Below are 14,534 nucleotides of genomic sequence, written 5' to 3'. Positions count from 1 at the left end.
GAAAGCTTGGTCAGAAAGTGGAATAAAGTGGCAGATGGGTGCGGCGTGGGTGCATTCCGTCGGGTCCGGCGGCACGGACGAGGCGGAGAGGCGGGGTGACGTCAGGTGCCATTTGGGTGGAGGATGGTGGAGACGAGCCAACTCTTCAAGGCTTAAAGGCAACGAGCGAGCCCGCTATCAAACAGCAAGCTCAACCCCCTCCTCACCATCATCACCAACACCCAAGCTATACGCACAGCAAAAATGTCCCTCCCTACGACGATGAAGGCCCTCGTGTGCAACGAGACCGAGGACGGCGTCCTCGTCAAGGAGATCGCCGTGCCCGCGCTCAAGGACGGCGACATCCTTGTCAAGGTTGGGTATGCCAGCGCTGTGAGTTTACCCTGCCCCTCTCTCTCTCCCCGCCCCAGCCCCCAGCCACTGACGATGCCCGCAGCAAGCCGGCGACAACTACTACATGGACACGCGCTCGCCGCCCAACGCCATCATCGGCGCCGACTTCTCCGGCGTTGTGGTCGCCGGAGCCCTCCCCAAGGGCACCCGGGTCGCGGGCTTCGTCTACGGCGGACCATACACCGACAAGGGCGCGTTCGCAGAGTACCTCGTCACCAAGGCCACGCTCGTGTGGCAAGTGCCTGCCGACTACAGCCTCGCCGACGCGGGACGGTTCGGCATCCCGTACGCATTTGCGCTGCAGGTCATTCTGCAGAGCCAGGGCAATGGGTTCCCTTTGAAGAAGGCGCGCGGATGGGTGAGTGATGCCATGGGGGAGGGAGCTGACGCCACAGTACCTCGTGTACGGCGGCAGCACGTCGGTCGGTCTATTCACGATCCAGCTCGCCAAGATCCTGGGCTATGAGGTCGTCGCGCTCGCGTCGCCCGCGACCTCTGACATTGTCAGGAAGGCCGGCGCGGACCACGTGTTCGACTACAACTTCCCCGAGGAGGCCATCGACGCCATCCACCAGGTGACGGGCGGCGGCGTCTCGATCGGATTCGACACGATCGCCAACGACGACAGTGTGCGCTTCTCGCTCCGCTGCTTCGGCGTGCTGGGCGGCACGCTCAACATTGCGCTCGAGTACTTTGACCAGAAGATCAGGTACTCGCGCCCCGAGGTCAAGGTCAACTTTACGCTCGTGTTCACCATGCTCGGCGAGGAATTCGACTTTGGCGGGCGCTCTGTCAAGTCGAGCATCTGGCCCCGCAGCGAGGAGGACTACCAGTTCGGCGTGGAGGCGTATAAGGAGACGCCGGGCCTCATTGCCAAGGGCATCAAGGCGCCGGCGGGAGATGTTCGCGGCGGGCTGGACGAGATTGCGAGCGGGTTGGCCGAGCTGAAGGCGGGCAAGATCCGCGGAAAGAGGCTCGAGTTCAAGATCGCCGACGTCGAGTAGGCGAGTAGATGCAAGTGATGTGCGGGAAGGTGAGGCTGTGGTAGTTGGTACACTGTTGTGAGCATATGGCGTGGCAGGGCGTGATGCAGAAGGCACCCTGGTGCGCGCAGAGCAGTTGCCGATGCAGGCGACGCCGGCTCGAGCTGACTGGCCTCGCTGACTGGCCTCCACAACGCCGAGTCGACGAGTGCTGCTGCGGAGGCTGCTGATTAACAGCGGCATGTGCCCATGGCCATGAAGCATTCCGAGACGCGCAAGAGACACGCAAAGAAGGCTCGGAGAGTCAGCAACGGAGACCATGGGCTGCGTCGGCCCATGAGCCGTTCGGCAGCCACGGCCGTCCTCGTGCCTGCCTCGCCGAGACTGCCGCTGCCGCCGGGAGATCACCAGTCCGTGCCGCATGCACCGTGGCAGCATTGCCGGCCCCGTCGCCAACCTTTGCGCCTTTGCACGCCCTCCCTTCGCGCCGCTGCCCCCTCCGCCGGCTCGGCTTGGTCAGTTTCGCCGTGCAGACGCCTTGGTGCGAGATATAGGCGAGGCCAAGTTGCCGAGTAGGCCGTGACCAAGCCGGCGGCGCGGCCTCCACTGGTCGATCGCTTAACCAAGTAGCGAGGTCCGCGACTCGGCAGAGGGGGGAGGGCGGCCGCGTCGCCGGCGGTAGGGTGTGCGTGCTGGTCTATGCCTGCGTGCACGAGGAACTCGGAAGAGACTGCCGCCCAGCCTCGGCGACGCCAAAAGGCCCGGCAAAAAGAGCCGCACCCCGGGTGACTGCCGTGGCGTCATACCACTTTTGCGAGCGAGGCAAGAGGCAGAGGCAGCGAGCGAGCGAGGCAGGGCCGGCCTTTCGCCTGTCGTCATGTCTTTCGGCTGGGACTAGAGCGGGCGGGCGGGGCGGGGTTGGGTGCGGCGCGAGAGCGAGCAGCGGGCGGGCAATGAGCGCAAGACGTCGGCGATGGATGCGAGGCCCTGTCCTGATCCCGGCTCGGTAAGCTTGTAGCTTGTTGCGTGCTGTGTGCTGCTTGGAGCGAGCGGCTGCGGCTGGCTGCTGGCATCCCCATAAAGAGCGCGCTCGCGAGGCATCTCGAGGCAGCCCAGCTCGCTCCCTCTCCGACTGCTCCAACCACACCCACGCACAATGACCCTCCCCACCACCATGAAGGCCCTGGTCGGCAACCAGACCAACGACGGCTCGCTCGTCAAGGAGGTGCCCGTCCCTCCCCTCAAAGAGGGCGACGTGCTCGTCAAGGTCGCGTACGTGAGCCAGAACCCCACCGACTGGAAGCACGTCGCGACGCGTACGCCCCCCGACGGCATCCTCGGCTGCGACTTTAGCGGCACCGTCGTCGCCGTCAGCGGCGGCGAGGAGAAGCACCGCGCCCACCTCAAGCCGGGGACGCGCGTCGCCGGCGTCGTCCACGGTGGCCTCTTCCCCGACAAGGGCGCGTTCGCCGAGTACGTCGTCACCCCTGCCGACCTGGTGTGGGTCGTGCCCGACAGCTTCAGCCTATCGGACGCGAGCACGTTCGGCATCCCGTTCAACACGACGGTGCAGGCGCTCGTGCACAGCCAGCACGCGCCGTGGCCGCCTGCCAAGCAGAACGAGTGGGTGAGTACAAGTACTGGGGGAGGGGGTGGAATGGAACGCGCGCTAATCCCCAGATCTTCATCTACGGAGGGTCGACCGGCGTCGGCTTCTTCGCGACCCAGATCGCAAAGCTCCAGGGCTACAAGGTCGTCACGGTCGCCTCGCCGCGCAACCACGACCTCGTGCGCAGCTACGGCGCCGACGAGGTGTTCGACTACAAGAACGCCGACGAGGTCGTCGCCAACGTGCTCAAGGTGACTGGCGGTGGTGTGAGCCGCGCCCTCGACACCATCTCCGAGGGCAACTCGCAGGAGATTGCCATCAAGACGTTCGGCCCCAAGGGCGGCCAGCTCAACCTCCTCCTGCCCGCCGACCCCGTCGCCCAGAGCCTCCGCCCAGACGTCAACGTCGTCTTCCTCCTCGCCTACACCCTCTTCGGCCTGTCCTTCAACTTTGGTGAGCGCGGCCAGGAGTTTATCCTCCCTGCCGTTAAGGAGGACCTCGAGTTCCACCGCCAGGCCGTTAGCAAGACGGCCGCGCTGGTCGAGAACTTTGGCCTCAAGGCGCCCCCCGTTCTTATCCGTGGCGGCCTCGACGACATCCCCGCCGGCTTCCAGGAGATGCAGGAGGGCAAGGTCAGCGCCAAGCGCCTGGTCTACAAGGTTGCCGGCGGCAACTAGGAGTTGAGCGAGTGCAGAGAGGGCGGCGAGGTGCCCCAACACTCAGTAGCGATGTACAGACAAAATGACATGTGATGATTACTTGTGTGGGTGTGGGGTGGCCCATGGCGGTGGCCCTTTTCTTCGTCGGCGTCGGCAAGTCTACTCGGCGGCCTCGGGTGGCTCGCCCCTGCTGTGGCTCGTGAAAGGCAGCTACGCCGCCCCTACTTGATCTCCTCGCCCCCGCCGGCGCCAGCTCCGCCCTTGAGCTCGATGCCCTTGCGCCCTCCGCCCTCGGCGCGCGCGGCGGCCGACGCGGCCTCGAGCTCGGCGTCAGTGGGCTGCGCCTCGTCGGGGTCAGGCGCGAACTCGCCCATTGTGCGGAGGACGAGCTCGACGGAGGAGAGGAACGAGTTTGTCGCGAGGCGGAGGAGGCGGAGGGAGGTGGCGCGGACGAGGCTGCGGGGCCGAGTCGCGAGCGGAGCGAGCGACGCGGGACCGAGAGCACAGAGCAGGTGGATGTCCAGGACGAGATCAGAGGGGTAGCGGGCCAATTTGAAGCGAGGGGAGGTCGTCGGAGTCGAGAAGACGGCGTCAGCCCGCCGCACACCGCACACCGCACACCGCACGCCGCTCGCTCCGCTCGCGACACTCACACAACCAGCTCGTCCCCCTCGACCTTGGTGGTCCGCTCCACAAAGCCAGCGTTGACCTCGCGGTCGACGTCGAGCGCGCGCTTGGCGTGCGCCGCGTGCTGCGCCGTGTGGAACGGTATCCTAAGGGTGCTGGGGGCGTAAGCGAGCAAGCCAGGCGAGAGCCACAGCGAGCGACATGCACCACGGCGAGCAGCAGCACGCGCGCCGCTGCGCCATTGTCCAGAGCTCAGCGCCGCCACTTACACGCTGTGCGAGAGGTCGGACATGGGAGTGATGAGTCAGAGTGCGCTGTCGAAGATTATCAAGTGGAGGCTTCAGCGGCGACGAGTTGCCGCCGCCCGCCCAGCCCCGCCCGCCGCCAACTCGACGGAGCCAAGTTCAGTCAGTCACGCGAACGCGTCTTGTCTCTTTCTCACCACAAACATCTACGACACAGGCGGCACGATGATCAAGGTGGGTATGCACTGCGCCAAGGCGACAGCCCACTCACACCCACCCCCAGATCTGGTCGCTCAAGAAGGAGCAGGAGGCGTCGGCCAAGAAGAAGCCCAAGACGACGGCCGCGCAGCTGCGCGTGCAGAAGGGTGCGTCGGCCGGCTGAGCACACAGCTCGAGCAAGAGTAGAGCTGACCCGCCCAGACCTCACCGAGCTCGAACTCCCCGACACGATGAAGATGGTCTTCCCCGACCCGGCCGACGTGCTCAACTTCAACCTGGCGCTGACGCCCGACGAGGGTGCGTAGTCAGCGGGGCGGGCTTGCCGCGCCGCGGATGTCGCGCGACTCGCGCTGACGGCCCCCCGCAGGCATCTACAAGGGCGGCGTGTTCAACTTCACGTTTGCCATCAACCTCAACTACCCGCACGAGCCGCCCAAGGTGCGGTGTACGCAGAAGGTGAGCGCGGGGGCAAGGGCACGCTGACGGAAGATCTACCACCCCAACCTTGACCTCGACGGCAACGTGTGCCTGTGAGTGGGACGAGTTAACGAGCTCGCGGACAGGTCGCGGCTGGCGCCGCTCGCTGACGCTCACCCCGCAGCAACATCCTCCGTGAGGACTGGAAGCCCGTGCTCAACCTCTCGAGCGTCATGGTCGGCCTGCAGTACCTCTTCCTCGAGCCCAACCCCGACGACCCGCTCAACAAGGGTGAGAGTGCACCCAAATCCGCGCTGACAGCCAGATGCGGCAGAGGACCTCCGACGTAACCGCGACACGTTTGCCTCCAACGTCAAGACGTCGATGCGCGGCGGCGCCGTCCGCGGCGAGGCCTTTGACAAGGTGACAAAGTAGAGCGGCGCGTAGAGGCGCGCCCGCACGCACGGACGCGCGAGCATCGGCCGCGAGAGCGGCCATATATTGTACAGATGCATCGCATCGCATTATGACAAGAGGGTGGGCAGGGCGAGGGGGGGCTATGGTGATGACGGGGCGTGCTTGGCCTGCTTGCGCTTCGCGGCGAGCCACTTGCGGAACTTGGCCATCGAGTAGACGACAGACTTGACCAGCCCGGCCGTGACAAGCCCCTTGATGCTCTGCGTCGTCGCTGGCCGACGGATGATGTGCCGGACCTCTGCGCAGCGTCAGTGGTTGGCTCAGGTACAACTTGTCTAACCTCCGACGCACCATTCGATACCACCTCGCGGAACTTGGGCTCCTCGGCGACCCGCACCCAGAACGCGGGGTCCTGGTACAGCGGCAGCTCAGCTGCACGGACCTCCTTGCGCGCCGCCCGCACGTCCTGTGACACCATGGACCCGACAATCGTCGGACGGAAGTGCTTGGCGACGTTCTTGCGCAACGTGAGGGGGAGCTGGGCGAGCAGGGACCCAAAGTGCTCGCTCGTGGCCGGTTGCTAACGTCAGGAGAGCTTCGCTCGAATCACGCACCTCGAGCAACGCCTCGCCGCGGCCCTTCCACTCCTTTGCTAACCCGTTCTTGTCGCCCGCCCACCGCAGGCCAACCGCGGTCGCGAGATGGGGCCCGTACAGCGACCTAAATCCGTCGAGCACGCCCTCGCCCCGCACAATGTTCTTCACCTTCTCTGGGTTCTCCGCCCCCGGCACACTCATCCGCGGGTCGCCAGAGTACGAGATGCCCGCAATCTGCTCCCACAACGCCAGCTCACTGAACTCCTTCCCTGGTGGGAGCTGGAGCAGGGCGAGTGCCAGCGCGGAGTGGGTGTTCACCTCGAGTGCCGGCCGCAGCGCCGGGTTCAGTGCCAGCGTCAACACCGGCTTGTGTAGTCTCCCTGCGACGTAGAGCGTCGTCCAGTTCTCCAGGTCCTTCGTGAGAGTCGGCGTCGAAATCACGCCGTACTTGACTTCAAGATCGCCAAACTTGACCATGGTGACGTACCACAGCCCGGCGCCAAACGACTCGGTGAGCCAGCCGACGAACCGTGGGCCGAGGACGCGCGCGTACAGGGGGTAATGGGAGGGGTGTTGGCGGAGGTTGACGGCATGAAAGTCGACCGCGTTCGGCGTCGCGATGATAAAGTCTGTGAGCGGCGGAGGCTTGGGTCAGTGGGGCCACTGAGCGGGACATACCCCTGTGGTGCTGGCGTTCGCCTGGGCCATGACGCCCGAGCCGTATGCGACTGCGAGGTCGATCTTGGCGTTGAACGAGTCGACCACGGGGCGGAAGCGGTCGTATGGCGTCGCGGCGGGCGGCGCGGGCTCCTCGGGGACCGCCTCGCTCAGCGCCGCGGCGGTAGAGGACAGCCGGCGCGGTGGTGACGCCGCTGTGGAGTGCTGGCGGGCTGCGGCGCTCAATCGCACCGACGCCGAGGTGAGCACCAGGCGTCTGGAGCTGCCGGCGACAGCGTTCACCGTGAATAGGATGGCTGTGGTCTGCTCGTCAGCACTGGGGAAGGTGTGGGACGCACCGTCTTCATGGTCACACGAGCTGCCCGCGGGGTGAGAGGGAGGTGGCTGGGGTTTTATCGAGGCGCGATGTTGATGCGATGGGTATACCACTCCTTCTCCTATACTCTCCAATGCGATTTCCAGCCCAGAAGTGGACGATGCTTGCTGTGGACGAGGATCAAGATGTTTACAACTGCTCGTTGGACATTTTGGGCACTTCGCTCACCACATCGGCATCGAGCCAAGCCGAGATGGAGCCCACGTGGTATTAGGTAAGCGCATTTACTTCCGCCACCACCCAAAGTTGGCGCGACCAAGTTGAACGAGTTCGAGCTGCAACACAAGCATCACTTTCTCGACCATCAAAAGGAGCCGGACGGCATCGACGGCTGGTACAGCAGCAAGAACACCCTATAATACGGCCGCAGCTCCGAGGCACCGACCATGCCGCGCTCCATCTCGCCCCGCTCCCCCCGCTCCCCCTCGCGCTCTCGATCACGCTCGCTCTCGCGCTCGCGGTCCCCATCCCGGTCGCCATCGCGCAGCCCCAGCCCAAGGCGAGAGCCTAACCCGGAGGCCGAGGTAATATGCACCGTCTGACTTGCGCTAATCCCAGGCCTGCCCATTCCTCATCCGCGTGTTTGTCACCAAGAACAAGCATACGCCGTTGATCGACTTTGACGACGGCAGGTTTCCGGTCCGGGACGAGTTTGAGGTGTACGGGTGGTGAGTGGCGGCGTAGGGGGAGACTCCGGCCTTTGAGAAGACGCTAATATCTCGCCCAGGAGCCACTCGACACCGACATCGCTCATCCAGCAGCTCTACTCCGTCTTCCCTCCAACGTATCGCTCCCCGCTGGCGCGATACGCCTTCCGGCACGTCTACGTCGACGCGTCAGAGCGGGGTCTGTACCGCTCCAAAGAGCTGGTGAACTTCAACGGGCGCGACTTTATCGCCACGGTCGAGCGGGCACGAGACGAGGATGCCGACGAGGCGATGGACCGCGAGCTGGGCGACGCGCCAACACGCGGCAAGGCCGTCGAGGAGAAGACGCTCGACGCCTATGGCTTTGTAACTGGCGACTTGCTGTCCGTGTCGATCCATGTGCCCGAGCCAAGAGCACCAGCGCAGTCCAACGGCGCGGCAGCGAACGGCAAGGCGCCGGCTGGGCGGTTTGGCGGCGGCCGTGGTGAGCGCGACGCACCACCGCACACGCGCGCCGATGGTGCGTGGGGACGCGCTGGTGCGGCGCTCGCCCAGGCCGACCGCGACCGCGACCGCGGCAGTGGCAGTTGGCGCGGCGGTGGCGGTGGAGGTGGAGGCGGTCGAGGGGGTGCGCGTGCTGGTGGAGCCCGGAGGCCCAGTCCCGACTGGGGAGGCCGTGGGCGGAGTCGGAGCGCGAGTCCTGCTCGTCGCGAAAGCTGGTCGTCTCGTCGATAGATGCATGCATGGGTTTGGGTATGGGTTAGTCGTGGTTTATCATCGTCTCATTCGACTGTCGTGCCAGGGGCCAAACAGCAAGGACGTCATGTTTTGAGTGAGCAGGGTAGGGGTGAAGGGGAAGCGGGATCAAATCTCACCCACTGCTGCACCGCACGCGGGGCGATCTCCCACCCACGGCCAACGACGCCTCGTTGCCTTCCCCCGGGTCCTTCCCTCGTCGCCTGCCTCGTCCCTCGTCCCCCTCCCCCTTCCCCCCCCCTCGCCTCATCTGTGCTTGTCATCGTCGACAACAATCAACGTACAACACTTCCATCTCATCCTCTTGCCATAAACTTTACTCTTCCAAGCCATCTAGGCAGCAGCTACCCGCTTCGAGCACTCTCCGGCGAGCAGACACGGCCACACCCTTGGCCCCGCCACCCGCAATAGACAGACGCGACCCGTGCTCCCCCCGTCACCTCCGCATCTCTCCCCGCTAGCCATCGTCAGCTCTACGAGCCTTCATTCCCGCCCACACCAACCTACACCTCGCATTTGCATAGTCCCTCTCCCACCCAATTCATCATGTCGTGGAAGCTCGGAAAGAGTGAGTCACGCCGAGTGACCAGCGGACGCGGCGTGGTTGCTGACGCATCGCCTCCCACCGTTGGTGATCTCCGTCATCGCCTCACCGCCTGCACACTCGCCCGCCTCACAACCCACAGAGTTCAAGGACTCGGGACTGCTAAAGTCGCACAATTCGCCGTCGCCGGCCGACAACTCGCGCTCCACCACCCCGACGCCAGGCAACCCCCACCCCGGAGAGTCGACACCGATCCTTAGCCCGCCCGTGGCGCGCAGCGGTATCCTCCGTATCCGTGTGACTGCAGGCAAGGGCCTGAGCCTGCCCCAAGGCGGTGAGTTGTGCAAGTCGGTGCCATTGGCCGAGGGAATCTGTCGATGAAGAAACCCGTGTCCCGCCCTCGGCATTGCGCCATGCCGGCGCACTGACGCTGACGCCCGCAGTCCCCGTGCCCCCTCCGGTGCAGACGGCGCTGCAGCAGCACCCCACGTCGGCGTTGAGCTCGTCGCTGTCGTCGTCGCCCCGCATCACGACCACCAACCGCGCTGGACCAAACCGCGACAGCCTGCAGCGCAAGCAGCTGTGGTGGCTGCCATATGTGGTTCTCGAGTTCGACAAGAACGAGGTGCTTGTCGACGCGCTCGGAGGCGACCTGGCCAACCCCGTGTGGATGTACAGCGCGACGTTCGACGTGAGCCGTATCTCGGAGATTGGCATCAGCGCGTACCTGCGAACCTCTGCGCCTCGTGCGGGCAGCGACGCGTCTGCCGACATGGGCAATGCGGATTTGTCGCTCGGCAGCCTGCGTTTCACGCCCGACCTCGAGACGAACCGCCTGACCGACGAGTGGATTCCGCTGTCGAGCGGGTCTGGTGCGCTGCACATCCAGGTGTCTTTCAAGCCTGCGCTCGGCCAGCCGCTCACGATTGACTCGTTTGAGCTCCTTAAGGTCATTGGCAAGGGCTCGTTTGGCAAGGTCATGCAGGTGCGAAAGCGCGACACGCTGCGTATCTACGCGCTCAAGACGATCCGCAAGGCGCACATCGTGTCGAGGTCAGAAGTGACGCATACGCTGGCCGAGCGCACGGTCCTGGCCCAGGTCAACAACCCGTTCATCGTGCCTCTTAAGTTTTCGTTCCAGAGCAAGGAGAAGCTGTACCTGGTGCTGGCGTTTGTGAACGGCGGCGAGCTGTTCCACCACCTGCAGCGCGAGGGCAAGTTTAACGAGACGCGCTCGAGGTTCTACGCTGCCGAGCTGTTGCTTGCGCTGGAGCACCTGCACGGCTTCAATGTGGTGTACCGCGACCTCAAGCCGGAGAACATTCTGCTCGACTACACTGGCCACATTGCGCTGTGCGACTTTGGCCTCTGCAAGCTGAACATGAGTGCGGATGACACGACCAACACGTTCTGTGGAACGCCCGAGTACCTTGCTCCGGAGCTGTTGTCTGGCCACGGCTACACAAAATGCGTCGACTGGTGGACGCTGGGTGTGCTGCTCTACGAGATGGTGCGTGTGATTGGGTGATCCTCTGCTGACTTGCCAGCTCACCGGCCTCCCTCCGTTCTACGACGAGAACACGAACGAGATGTACCGCAAGATTCTGTCGGACCCTCTGCGCTTCCCCGACGAGGTCGGCACCGAGGCGAGGTCGCTCCTGACGCGCCTGCTCGACCGCGACCCGGCTCGACGATTGGGCGTCAACGGCGCGCAGGAGATCAAGGACCACCCGTTCTTTGCGCGCCACATTGACTTTAAGAAGCTGCTGCAGAAGAAGATTCCTCCGCCGTTCAAGCCTGCGGTTGCGAGTGCGATTGACACGAGCAACTTTGACGAGGAGTTTACGAGCGAGGTGCCGCAGGATTCGGTGGTTGCGGATTCGCACCTGTCGCAGACGGTGCAGCAGCAGTTGTGAGTCGAGCCTGCGCGCAGCGCAGGCGAGTGGTGTAAAGCGTTACTGACGTCCGCAGCGAGGGCTTTTCGTGGAGCGTATCGCCCCTGGGCGAGAGCGTCGGGCGGTATTAAGCGGTGTCGGTGGCGCAGCGTCTACCCCCACCCCCATCCCCACGGCACGGCGTGCCGGTATACATGAGTTCTAGAACCAACCCATCATGCGCCGCTACATGGCGTTGGCGTTGGTGTGTGCTTTGCAGAGAGATGTATTTGTCGCATCGGAAGTGGAGCCGCGGCAGCGGCGAGCGGGCGGGGGTCGGCGAGCCGCGGTAGCGGCGAGCGGAGAGGAGACGGCGTCGAGTGGGGGCTGAGCAAGAGCAAACAGTGGGCAGCACTCCGCCAACTGAAACCGGATTCATACACGACCACTACAACACCTCGAGCTCGCCCTTGCCTGTGCGCCACGCCCTGCCGACGAGGCGCACGCTCTTGCCGTCCAAGCTGGTGCGGAGCGCGCCGCCGCGCTCGCTGAGCTGCTTTGCGTCGAGCGTCGCGCCCGCGGCGTCGGGCACGAGGGTGCCGACGCGCGCCGCCGCCGGGCCGAGGAGGTAGTGTGCCGTGATGGCCGAGTGGCCGGACCCGCACTGGTGCGTCAGTGTGCGAGTCGAGCGGGGCGGCAGGGTGTGCTACCAACTTACCACGGGGTCTTCCGGCACGCCCCAGTTGGGGATAAACACGCGGCTCTGGACCTTGACGCCGCGCTCGCCCTTCCCGAGGAGCTGGGTAATGATGGCGTGGTGCGGGATCGCGCGCTGCGGCGTCAGCCTAGCCCGCCTCGTCAGTCAGCGAGCGCCACGCACCAGCGCCTCGGTATCAACTGCAAGCGACGCGAGGTCGACGCCCGGCCCAACCTCGGCCGTGACGGCCCCGCCGTCCTGCCACGTCGTGAGCTCTACCACTGCGTCCGGCTCGAGCCCCGCCGCGCCGGCGATAATCTGCGCGAGCCGCGCCTTCTCTGAGGCGGAGGGCGTAGCCGCAGCCTGCAGGGGCAGCGCGACGCCGATCTCGCCCCCGTCTCCCTCCCTCGTGGCGCGGAGCACGCCGCGCGTCTTCGTCTCAAACTCGAGCGCGGAGGCGCCCTCGTGGTGGGGGAGGAGGACGTGCGCGGCGACGAGGCTCGCGTGTCCGCACAGCGGCGCCTCTGTGCCGTCGGGCAGCCACCACTCGACGGAGTAGCGCGGGGTGCCCTCGGCCGAGGGGGGAAGCGGCGCGTGGATCGCGATCATGGGGAGGTTGAAGTCGCGCGCGACGGCCGCCTTCCACTCCTCGCTTTGGAGGCGGGGATCTGAGGCGGGGAGGAGGATGATGGCCGCCTGCCCGCCGCCGTGCGGGGACGTGGTGAACGCGTTGCCCGTGTAGTAGGGCGCTGGGGCGAGTGTCATGGCTTGGCTGGGGGAGGGTGCTGGGGTTTGGGAGGGGGGAGGTGCATCGACGTCGTCTTATACACCGGTGTTGCGAGCAATGCTTCGGCTGTGTCCGCCAAGCAACGCACAAGTAACCGCCTAGATGAGTCAGGAGTGGGGGAGTGGGGCGTGGGGGAGCGAGTGGGTCCACCAGTGGGTCGAGTGGGTCGGTCGGCTTGATAAACGAGTGGCGCGGTGCTTGCTCGACGACGTCTGCGCTGCAGCATACACACCGCACTGCGCGCTGCGCCGGTGTCTGGCATTGTGCGACGCCGATGACCCACTCGACGACCCACCACACGCTGGATAGTGGGCTCATGCCACGCTCGTGCCACTCGTGGCATCACACACCCCACATCTACAGTCTATATCGTGTATGTCGGCTTTCAGGACCACAGCTGGCTCGTCGGCCCGCAGCCTCGGACAGCGGGATGAGCAGGACAAGCCGTGCCACGGCCGCCCGCCGCCGCCACGGCCAGCCGCCTTCGCCACACCGCCTCGCCCACCTCCACTCCACCCCGCCCCCCGCCCCCCCTCACACTCGCGCTCGCTGCGCTCGCGCGGCCGCTCACTCCGCCTTGGCCTTCTTCTCCTTCTTCGCCTTCTTTGCCTTCTTCTCCTTCGGCCTCGGGGCAAAGTTCCAGATCGCCCGCGCCTCGAAAATCACAATCGTGACAATCGCGCACACAACCACCGCAGCGTCCTCGTCCAGGTACGTCCCGAACCCGTACCGCCAGCCCTTCTTCGGCCCAATAAGCATGAGGAAGAGCGTCGTGATGAACAGCGGGATCCACGCGTCCACCGCCGTCCAGCCCCACGGCCGCAGCTCGGCCGGCGTCGTGAGCTTGACCTCGGGCGCGAACAGGTTGCCGCCGGTGAAGGCAAACGCGGCGAACGGCACGGCGAAAATGAAGGGCACAAGCAGCAGCGTGCTCGGCGTCGCCGGCAGGTTGAGCCACGAGGTCCCGGGGTACAGGATCGGCAGGGTGGTAAACCGCGTGCAGAGGAGCACACGACCGATGGCGTCGGGCACGGCCGCGACGAGCTCGAGCGCCAGCGTCGGCTTGGCGGGCAGCAGCTTGACCAACGGCGTGCGCGTGTTGACCAGGTCTGGGGTCAGCGTGTGGGGCACGACGCAACTCACGCATGATCGCCGCGACGATCGGGAACGTCGGGTTCAGCAGCCAGGGCGGCGTGACGCCGGTCGCGAGCGCTGCGGGGTCAGCGTCCGCAATCTCGGAGTAGGTCCGGAGTCGCCGCGGCGCGCTCGCGCCGAGGTGGAGGTGGGTGTGGAGGTGTGGAGGTTGGTCGGCAAGGGACCGAGTGCATGCATTGGTGGGGATCTGGCTCACGCGAGGGGGCGAGGAGGTGACGGTTGCGCCTTATCGGCATGCTTCGCGCTTCGTTGCACGGTGCCACGCCGGCGCGCGTCGCAAGCGCGAGGGGGATGTGGAGGACGGGTCGTGGGGTCGCGCTGTCGGCGTGTCCTCCAAGCCGAGTCCTCCACGACGATCGTCCCTTCCACGACGGTCGGCCCGCAACGCGCCTTCCTCCTCGTCGACCGATCTTCCCCCACCACCCCCGCCCACCTCCCGCCTTCCCCGTCCACCACCCAGCCTCGCGCTCGCTCCGCTCGCGCTTAACTCACCCAAAAACGTCTCGGCGCCACACATCACCACCCAGATTCCAAAGATCTCCTGCAGCACCGACGCGCGTGGCTTGCCCTTTGTATCACTGGCGACCCAGTTGACGACCGAGGACAGACGCATTAAACCGACGACGTCGAGCGGGCCGATGGGGAGGTAGCTGGGGTGCACGGGCGAGAGGAGCGTGGGCACATACGCATAGTATGCGCCCAGGGGCTTTGCGTAGGCCGCGTATGCTGCGTACGCCGACATTGTTGTGGGTGAGGTGGGGTGGATGGAAGCAAGGTGAGATGGATCGAGTTTTTCTCGATTATGGCGCTGTTTGCTTTGCTTTGGGCCGATGGACCGCCGGCAGCGGAGTGGAG

The 14,534-nt window shown here is 65.4% G+C and overlaps 8 protein-coding genes across 8 annotated transcripts; 4 read left to right on the top strand and 4 right to left on the bottom strand.

Moving 5' to 3' along the window:
• Positions 1 to 243: 243 nt before the first annotated feature.
• On the top strand, positions 244 to 1,397 carry IFR1_1 (Zinc-binding oxidoreductase alcohol dehydrogenase; the record flags this gene model as incomplete). Its single annotated transcript, XM_069351058.1, has 3 exons — positions 244 to 372; positions 437 to 751; positions 789 to 1,397. The coding sequence occupies 3 exons, from the start codon at positions 244 to 246 to the stop codon at positions 1,395 to 1,397; spliced, it is 1,053 nt and encodes a 350-aa protein (XP_069211444.1).
• A 1,135-nt stretch (positions 1,398 to 2,532) lies between these two features.
• Q8F55_002460 (uncharacterized protein) lies at positions 2,533 to 3,662 on the top strand (the record flags this gene model as incomplete). The annotated part of the gene is made up of 2 exons (XM_069351057.1): positions 2,533 to 3,003; positions 3,057 to 3,662. The coding sequence occupies 2 exons, from the start codon at positions 2,533 to 2,535 to the stop codon at positions 3,660 to 3,662; spliced, it is 1,077 nt and encodes a 358-aa protein (XP_069211443.1).
• A 203-nt stretch (positions 3,663 to 3,865) lies between these two features.
• Q8F55_002459 (uncharacterized protein) lies at positions 3,866 to 4,563 on the bottom strand (the record flags this gene model as incomplete). The annotated part of the gene is made up of 3 exons (XM_069351056.1): positions 3,866 to 4,100; positions 4,298 to 4,426; positions 4,541 to 4,563. 3 exons carry the CDS (start codon positions 4,561 to 4,563, stop codon positions 3,866 to 3,868), a joined length of 387 nt encoding a protein of 128 aa, XP_069211442.1.
• Positions 4,564 to 4,741: 178 nt separating this feature from the next.
• Positions 4,742 to 5,587, top strand: UBC12 (NEDD8-conjugating protein ubc12; the record flags this gene model as incomplete). Its single annotated transcript, XM_069351055.1, has 7 exons — positions 4,742 to 4,750; positions 4,800 to 4,881; positions 4,937 to 5,032; positions 5,103 to 5,191; positions 5,225 to 5,265; positions 5,337 to 5,443; positions 5,478 to 5,587. The coding sequence occupies 7 exons, from the start codon at positions 4,742 to 4,744 to the stop codon at positions 5,585 to 5,587; spliced, it is 534 nt and encodes a 177-aa protein (XP_069211441.1).
• Positions 5,588 to 5,709: 122 nt separating this feature from the next.
• Positions 5,710 to 7,190, bottom strand: TAM41 (Mitochondrial translocator assembly and maintenance protein 41; the record flags this gene model as incomplete). Its single annotated transcript, XM_069351054.1, has 5 exons — positions 5,710 to 5,867; positions 5,921 to 6,149; positions 6,184 to 6,810; positions 6,844 to 7,146; positions 7,182 to 7,190. The coding sequence occupies 5 exons, from the start codon at positions 7,188 to 7,190 to the stop codon at positions 5,710 to 5,712; spliced, it is 1,326 nt and encodes a 441-aa protein (XP_069211440.1).
• A 102-nt stretch (positions 7,191 to 7,292) lies between these two features.
• On the top strand, positions 7,293 to 11,192 carry YPK2 (Serine/threonine-protein kinase; the record flags this gene model as incomplete). The annotated part of the gene is made up of 8 exons (XM_069351053.1): positions 7,293 to 7,346; positions 7,778 to 7,887; positions 7,947 to 8,386; positions 9,038 to 9,190; positions 9,309 to 9,500; positions 9,610 to 10,676; positions 10,714 to 11,078; positions 11,138 to 11,192. 8 exons carry the CDS (start codon positions 7,293 to 7,295, stop codon positions 11,190 to 11,192), a joined length of 2,436 nt encoding a protein of 811 aa, XP_069211439.1.
• A 296-nt stretch (positions 11,193 to 11,488) lies between these two features.
• Q8F55_002455 (uncharacterized protein) lies at positions 11,489 to 12,502 on the bottom strand (the record flags this gene model as incomplete). The annotated part of the gene is made up of 3 exons (XM_069351052.1): positions 11,489 to 11,704; positions 11,759 to 11,872; positions 11,921 to 12,502. 3 exons carry the CDS (start codon positions 12,500 to 12,502, stop codon positions 11,489 to 11,491), a joined length of 912 nt encoding a protein of 303 aa, XP_069211438.1.
• Positions 12,503 to 13,091: 589 nt separating this feature from the next.
• Positions 13,092 to 14,421, bottom strand: Q8F55_002454 (uncharacterized protein; the record flags this gene model as incomplete). The annotated part of the gene is made up of 3 exons (XM_069351051.1): positions 13,092 to 13,633; positions 13,668 to 13,736; positions 14,172 to 14,421. 3 exons carry the CDS (start codon positions 14,419 to 14,421, stop codon positions 13,092 to 13,094), a joined length of 861 nt encoding a protein of 286 aa, XP_069211437.1.
• Positions 14,422 to 14,534: the final 113 nt, after the last annotated feature.

The sequence above is a fragment of the Vanrija albida genome, assembly GCF_041260175.1.
Source record: "Vanrija albida strain AlHP1 chromosome Unknown contig_2, whole genome shotgun sequence".
NCBI lineage: Eukaryota > Fungi > Basidiomycota > Tremellomycetes > Trichosporonales > Trichosporonaceae > Vanrija > Vanrija albida.
Note: the sequence above shows the minus strand (reverse complement) of the source record. Positions and strands in the feature narration are given on the sequence as shown.